The sequence below is a fragment of the Trematomus bernacchii genome, unplaced genomic scaffold (genome assembly GCF_902827165.1).
Source record: "Trematomus bernacchii unplaced genomic scaffold, fTreBer1.1, whole genome shotgun sequence".
NCBI lineage: Eukaryota > Metazoa > Chordata > Actinopteri > Perciformes > Nototheniidae > Trematomus > Trematomus bernacchii.
The window spans coordinates 6,246,220-6,254,672 of record NW_022987720.1 but is presented as its reverse complement, the minus strand read 5'-3'; the positions used below and the strand labels follow the sequence as shown (position 1 = coordinate 6,254,672).

At 37.5% G+C, this 8,453-nt stretch overlaps 1 protein-coding gene across 1 annotated transcript; it reads left to right on the top strand.

Moving 5' to 3' along the window:
• Nucleotides 1-772: 772 nt before the first annotated feature.
• LOC117493367 (cartilage intermediate layer protein 2-like) lies at nucleotides 773-3,463 on the top strand. The gene is made up of 7 exons (XM_034143886.1): nucleotides 773-812; nucleotides 920-953; nucleotides 1,049-1,120; nucleotides 1,349-1,520; nucleotides 2,144-2,256; nucleotides 2,366-2,537; nucleotides 2,987-3,463. Exons 1-7 carry the CDS (start codon nucleotides 801-803, stop codon nucleotides 3,078-3,080), a joined length of 669 nt encoding a protein of 222 aa, XP_033999777.1. The 5' UTR covers nucleotides 773-800; the 3' UTR covers nucleotides 3,081-3,463.
• The last annotated feature ends 4,990 nt before the right edge of the window (nucleotides 3,464-8,453 follow it).

Genomic DNA, 8,453 nt, shown 5'->3' with positions numbered 1-8,453 from the left:
AAATGTATGCCGATGATGTGGTCATCTTTGTACATGGGTAAAACACTGAAATTATCTCATCCTGCCTCTCAAATGCTTTGGACAAGGTTCAACACTGGCTGAACAACATTTGCTTACAGTTAAATGCAAAAAAAACAGTATGCATGATGTTCAGTAAACGACCAGTCAAAATCGAAGGATCCAATGTGTTTTTAAACGGAGCAGAAACAGAATTAGTCCCCCACTTCAAGTATCTTGGAGTCATAATGGACTCAAACTTGACTTTTAAGAAACATATTAAGAAAGTATCCAATACCATTAAATTCAACTTGCAACATTTTAAACAAATTAGACCTTTCTTAACTGTCAATGCTGCAAAGTCATACCTCCACTGTATGATTCTATCCCACATTGAATACTGTTTGACAAACTGGTCGTTTGCTTGTGCCACAAACCTGAATTATTATTATAGTATTTCAACTAATTCTTTTTCTGAACTTCATTTTTTTTATTTACTTCACTTTTTTTTAACTATTGATTTTAAAATAATGTGATTTTTGTTGAATGCTTAGATTGTAAATGTATTTAGTGTAAATTCTGCAATGCATTGGAATGATTTTTGTATAGCTTTCAACCTTTGCACACATTTTCAGCATTAGTTAAAAGCTGTTTTCTTGTTAAAACTGAAATAAAATAGAAAGTTCATCTCACATTCTTTTTATTTCAAGCAACTCCATTTATTTTGATAATGCTCATGTTGATTTAAGTTCCTAATTTCAAACTTCCCTTACAGTTTTAAAGGTCCCTGATCCTCTGCAACCATGATCAAATTGGTAATGTTTGATTTTGGATTATATTTCCTTTTATTCTATGTAGATTTACAAGTTCTGCATATACAGTATGTCATAATAAACTTTACATTTTGTATTTTCTCTGATAGTTAAGTGTTGCCATTGTTGCCGCATTGTTCTTGGGTAGGTTGATTATAACAATTAGATGATCATATTTGTATTTCACCCGGAATATACAAAGTCACAGTTTGTAACATTTTTCTCTTAACCTTTACCAGAAAGCCACCAGCGGGTTCCCAGTCCAGAAGATCCAGACTATCCAAAAGGTCCAGAATATCCAGAAGAGCTAGGTAAGTCATTTTTTAAACCATTCAGTGGCTCCCTTTGTTAAGAGCCATTTCTGACACTCATCATTTTGTTTATTTTGTATTCTATTTAGAACTTCCCTGCGACTATCCCACCCACATTCTTAAGCAAATCATACCTATTGACACTTCACAAATCCCAACATGTGCTATTTCAGTAATGTTTTAAATGTATTGTTGCTTACCTATCTCATTTGAAATGCCCATGTCCAGAATGCTGGACTGACTGGTTTGACAGAGATAACCCCAGTGGATCTGGAGACTGGGAAAACTTCTCCAATCTTTACAAGGAGAACCCTGGAAAGATCTGCCGCAAACCACAGCGTATAGAGGCCACGACTCTCTCTGGACTCGGTGCGGCTGCAGCAGGGGAGGTGATTTTTAAGTAAGTGCTCAACAAGTAGGAGTAATTTGAATGTTGGATGTGATGGTTAATACTGTATTCTACTGAATGTGTTGCTTAAGTGTTGCTACTGCATATGTTTGTGTACCTGGTGACACCAAATTATATTTCCAAATACTAGTTTGCTCTATTGACTAGCCATACTGTATACCTGGTAACCAATGAGCAATGGGAATTAGTAGAGGGGGTACAGTCAGTTGCCAGTCACAATTGTACAGTACTGGATATATTTTAAATCAATTATCTTTCTCACAAGCCTTCAGTGTTTTGTACTACACACTAGTTGATCAAAACGCTGGCTTTGTGAGGGTGTACTTAGGAACAGTGTTGAATTGATTTAAATGCTAATGTTGGCTTGTCAAAGTGATTACACTTATTCCTGCGGGGGACATGAATGTGTTTACTGAATGAAATTGCTATCCATCCAATCTGTTAAAACGCTCAAAACCGCTCTTGTCAACTTCCTGTTGGCACTGGAGGAAAAGCCTAAAAAATAAGGAAGCATTTATCCTTCAGGGAACAGGAATGTCTGTACAGAATCCCCATGGCGCCCAATCAACATTTTTGAGAGATATTTCCATCTGGACTAAACTTTTTATTTTCAGAAATGACGTCACTTCAGGATTCGTCTGCAGAAACGTTGATCAACCCAAATGGAAGATGTGCAGTGACTACCGTGTTCGTTTCCGCTGCCATCCCCCTTTCTGTGGTGAAGGAGGTAAGAGCACACCACACTGTATAAGCACTCTCTTGTATAAACATTCATTTAGGAGAGTTCTACAGCTTCCTACCCAGTCGTCCTCTCACTCGTTTATTGCTCCTTGCAGTGTGCTGGACCGACTGGTTTGACCGTGACAATCCCAGTGGCTCAGGGGACTGGGAGCTTTTGAGTAACCTGAGGAAAGAATACCCAGGAAAGATCTGTGAAAACCCTCTGATGAAGGTCGTTACCACGGACACGGTGACCCCAGCCATCTCCACAGGGGAGAACTTCTTTATGTAAGTTGCCTCATTGAAATAATGCAAATGATTATTTAACCACATCCAAGGAATACATCGGTACTTCTGAACATTAAGAACTGCTTACAAGTCACCCACATGTGCTGCCTGGAGCTACACCTATAACAGTGAATAGAAACTCTGTACATGGACATTTAATTGACATTAGAAAACATGTCATTGTATTGGATATCTGAGATATTTAATATTACAAACAAAGTTCCACCTGACAACAAGAACAAGTATGATAATTGAAAGGGTTGTAGAGGTTTATTTGAACTAGCATCAATGTACTTTAACAAACTACATTGGGTTTATATCAGAGCTAAACATGAATTATGGTTTAAGCAACATATGCAATTTAAAATACGTTTTTGTTTGCTTTTAAAATTGGTTTTCTTCATATAACTTTCGAACTGATTCATTTAATAATTGGTATTGTTTTTCAGCTTCAATCCGACTCAGGGATTTGTTTGCCGCAACAAGGACCAGAAAAAGGGTGGGTGCCGTGACTACAAACTTCGCTTTGGGTGCCCATGTTAGAAATAAGCTGCGACTCCACAGCAAACATCCAACAAGAATATGAAGCTTCGATTGCTTTAAATGTTGTCCTTTTCTCTTTACCTTTCTATTTGATATCTTACTTTGCCTGATGGAAGAAGTTCAATAGACCTTTTTTACGGCAGACATGTTGACTTGTAGCAGGAACAGGACCATGAAGCCTTATCAGCTGATTAAAACTGAGCTTTATATCGGAGTATGTTTTACGCCTGTACGTTTACCAACATGTGTTCTGAGTTCAAATGCCTCATGCCATGTGCTTTATTAGTTTTCTTTTCTTTTTCTAGTGATTATGAAATCATTGTCTTGTAATGTAGGAAATAAATCCACATCAAACGGCAATAAAACTGCTATTAATGAGCAAACCCCTTTTGTCATTAAGTTATTGCTCATAACCACTCTGCCTAAGACTGTCTTCACATGCTTACGTGAAGTTGTAATTTGGAGTGAATAATGTAGAATTTTGTGTTTTCAACATATGGTGAGAACTGATATGATATGCAGACAGTAGGAGGTGCTCAATAGCATGTTAGCAGCAATATGGGAATGTTTAAAAAAGCAGTGAATCTAAATGTAATATTAAAATACACGCATGCATTAACAAGCAACCAGGCACACCAGGTTTCCCAATCTATAGCTTCCTGTCTATCTATTACTGTGTTTTCAGAGCAGTGTCCTCACAAACTCTCTCTGCTGACCTGAATCCCACCTCTGTCATGTTTCTCTCAGCCCAATGCTCCTGAAGGGAGCCCCCAACCCACAGAGAATCACCTGACTGTGCAGTTCTCCTCAGCTAAGCAGAGCATTTTAGCATCTTTACCATCATCGTTTTGGTTTTATGGCCAAAATATTTGCTGTTTATGTTCTTTCCAACAGCTGCAATATGAAGTTTTCCCATCAGGCCGCAGCTTTAAGAGAAATAGTTCTCACTGAACCTGCCTGACTAGAGAAGTAAAGGAATGGTAACTGGAAGCAGAAATATAAGGAGGGAAAGTTTCCTAACCTGCTCTGCAGCGTACTTTTTTGACTAACCTGAACTCTGACGGTCGCATTCAGCAGCATTTTTTATCTTCTGTGCTCAAAGTATTTTTGACGAGCGGCCTCCCAGGTTTGACTGGAAAGATGGGCTTTCAGAGGTTGTTTTGTACAAAATCAAGTTTCAAGCAAGCTAGATATATCAAGTAAATGTGAAAGATGTTATTGTTGTGTTCATATTGAGGTTACGCTGACCTGAAGTTGACCCTTTTTCTCTGGCTAATCAACAGACCTTTGATCAAAATCTTGATTGGAACACCTGGAATAGGGGGGAACGGAAAGTAGCATTTCCCGGCATCAGTAAGAGTTCTAGATGAACGCGTTGAGCAGCATTTCCCCTCCTTCCTTACAGTACATGTTTTAACCTGTTATGGCTATTATATTTTTAAAGAGTATACATAGGTAGTATGCAAATCATTGTTCAGGAGATCATCCTGTTTCCCCCGTAAGGTAGATTCAAGTTTCAAGGCTTTATTGTCATGTGCACAGTAGCTACAGTGTAGATATGGCAATGAACAATTTAAGTCAGGCTCCTCCAACAGAGCAACATGAATCTATATAGGACATAAAACAAATAAAATAGTGCAAGAGAATGTTTTGAAATATGCAAGTAAATAAAAATAAAATAGAATAGAAGTAGAAAACTAAGCAAGAAACTTAGGATGGACCTTTTCTATTGAAATAAAAGTGCTTATAGTTTAACGCTTGTCAGAGCTTCTACCTTACCTGATGTTTTCCTTATTCCATTAAAGGATAGTTAATGAAAACTCCTTCAAATCTGAGCTCAATGTCTCTAAAAGTCCCATTTAAACTTATTTTATTGTTTACTATTTATTTTGCATCCTTCATCCATTTAACTAGTTACCACTTTCCAACTATTTAAATTACACATCTGGCCACAAAATGACAAGAGGTGACAAACACTCCAACCAGCTTCACATTACCCTGTTAAGCCCTGAGCCTGTTTTTCAGGTCTCAGGCTCGAAAATGACATTCCCAGAACAAATGACCATATCTTCCCTTCTAAAAGGGTTACATTAAAAATCTTTTTTCTCAAAGCAAGGTTACATCTGTGAGTTGGATGTAGAAGTGTCAGAATCAATATAGATTTTTTTTATTTTAAAGTAAATTCAGATTGAACACAGTAAAGAAATGTAAATTATAGCGTCCGTCCAAAGAATTACTTATAGTGAAAACCACCCTTGAATGATGGGATGGTAGACTAAAAGCTTTAGGAATCCAAACTACAACATATAATAAGTACCCTGTATCAAGATTGATGGAAAACAAGTGAAATTTGACCTTTTTAGAGAGATTTAGCACAAACCCCCACTTCTGGGGTCATTTGGGTGGAATTTCCATATCTCTGGCCCCCCTTGGTCGATTTTGATGATTGACATCTCCTTTTAACCGCTAGAGCCAATGGAATCGAGGGGAACTCCCACATACACACACACGTTACCAAATAAGGAGTGAGAGTGACGCGTAGCCAAAACCGGAAGCTGCGATAACTCTGGTGGCTACCATTAGTAGCTAATTTGTATTCTCCGATTTTTACTTAAAATGGAATTATGGATTATAAATAATTTTTTCAAAGTGACAGACACATTGGATTAACCTATGGATTAACCCTCAGCAGCGTTTGTATCGTGTTAATGCCATTGAACACGACTTTTGATCAGAATAACAGCTAAGGTGAGACGATGTCCCGTTTTTGCTCCGTAATGCTACGTGTTGTGATGTCTGTGTTTGCTTCCCCTGTCATGAGTTCTGATCGCTCAGTGATGATACTATACCTATATAATCTGTGGAGTCTCAGCATTAATCGGATATCTTGTATGTGCAGTTACGATAAGTAATAAGGGTATCTTTATCTTGAGTTCTGTGCCAAGTGGGTTAGCATTTTTTCGCTCAGGGGTCATTTAGATGCTTCTTATGAGACTTGTGTTTTGTTTTGGTAAAAATGGTTCGTATCGTCAGTTAGCTGAGATTCTTCCCGTTAATCTGGTACTACACATTAATAGGTTTTTAAATATTAAGATGCCCTGAGACACAGTTTTGTGAAAAAACACCCCGCAGCCCACTCCACTGCTCTCGGGCCCCAGTGTGAACTTGAACAAGACATTTTTGGAGGGAAGCAGAAAGTAGCAGTTCCCGGCACCAGTATGAAAGCGTCGAGCAGCATTTCCCCTCCTTTCTGACAGTGAACGTTTTAACCTGTTATGGCTCTTACATTTTAAAGAGTATATGTGACCCGCTGTATCGAAATCAGTCGGAAGTCGCAACGGCTCATTTCAAAATAAACGTTGCTATGCGTAAAAAACGAGTTTTTCGGAGTTCGGGTGTTTTGTTTGATTTTAAATGATCAAAGGCTTTCAGAATATGAAACTTTTATTTCCCAAATCACTCGATAAATACATTTTTGAAGCTTGTAAAGGGAAGATGGCACCTCTCACTCGCACTCTGCTCTTCCGCAGCGCCGCTTCCCCTCCCTCCCGTTGACATTATGAATGTAAGGCGTATAGTAATCATAGATAACACAGCAGGGTCCGTGACAGTTTGTTTTCATCTAATTTCAAATAAACAAAGTCTTGGCTTTCAGAATATTAAACTTGTTTTGGCAAATTCAGATGATAAATACAACTTTGAAGCTTGTGACGGCATAATTACAAGCGGAGAACGGAGTAACTTAACGTCACAGCAGGCATAACAACAGCCGGTGTTTCTCCTGAGTGTTTTCCCCGGGAAACAAACACAATACACAGAAATGCAAAAATACACAAACACACACACATACATACACACACACTAGCGAGCTTCCCCCAGACCAGTAATCCAGTGTGACACATGGCCAAGACGCAGGAGAACTCGCCGATGCAACAGTCGATGTCGGTGTCGGCGAGTTCTCTGGTGACTGCCTGGTGTGTCAGGGCCTTTAAAGGCAGCTCATTGTGGATTAGCCTCCCAACTGAGATACGGGATTATCCCACTCTCAATAGTTTTAAAGGACAACTCAAAGAATGGTTGAGCAACAAACAGACGTGTAATCACCGCTAAATGCACTTTTATACAGGGGTATCTACTCTTGCACTTTATGTAGCACTTTTATCTTATCTTGCACTTTATATATCATAGCTGCTACATTGTACTGCCATGTATGCTGCTCATGCTCTTCCTGCATATCATGTATTTATTTTTGCTATGTATATAAATGTCATGTTCTTATATGTTGTATAACGGGACTAAGGATGGAAATAAACTCAAAGCTAAAATCCGGCTCATTTACACTTGTAAGCATTATTTTTGTTTTAAAGTGTTCATCAATGTGCACTGTCCCGGTTCAAATAAACGATTAAATGAAATTCAAATCAGTTTGTTCAGGAGAATCAATTTAAATAAAAGTGCTTATAGTTTGTGGAGGAAAATGTCCTAACCTGCTCTGCAGCATACTTTTTTGACCCCACTAACCTGAACTCTGACTGGTTCAGCAGCATTTTCTATCTTCTGTGCTCAAATAATTTTTGACGAGCGGCCTCCCAGGTTTGACTGGAAAGATGGGTTTTCATATGGCAAGCTGATTCAGCTTTGATTAATTTCTGGAGGATATCAAAAAATCAATACTAGTAATAATGTTTATTTCTGGTATCAAAAATAGAATTTTACCTGGTTAAAATGCAAATTCTTTCTTATCACAAATTCAATTGTAACTAGTTGTAATGTGTATTTCTGATATCAGAAATGGGATTTTAACTAATGAGATTTGCATCATTTTTCTCATTCATTTCAATGGGAGTTGGAATTTGAACTAGTTCAAATGCCAATTTCTGATATCAGTAATTCAATAGTTGATATCAGAAATACAATTTGAACTAGTAATAATCATTTTTTGATATCAGGAATTCAATTGTTAATAGTTATAATTTCATTTTTATTTATAACTAGTTACAATTGAATTCTTGATATCAGAAATGTGTATTTGTACTAGTTCAAATGTAATTGTAACTAGTAACAAATGAATTACTGATATCAGAAATTGGCATTTGAACTAGTTCAAATTCCAACTCCCATTGAAATGAATGAGAAAAACGATGCAAATCTCACTAGTTAAAATCGCATTTCTGATATCAGAAATACGCATTACAACTAGTTACAATTGAATTTGTGATATCAAGAATTTGCATTCTAAATAGTTAAAATTCTATTTTTGATATCAGAAATAAACATTATTACTAGTAAGAATTGATTTTTTGATATCCTCCAGAAATGAATAAAAGCTAAATCGGCTTGCCATAGGGGGAACGGAAAGCATTTCCCGGCATC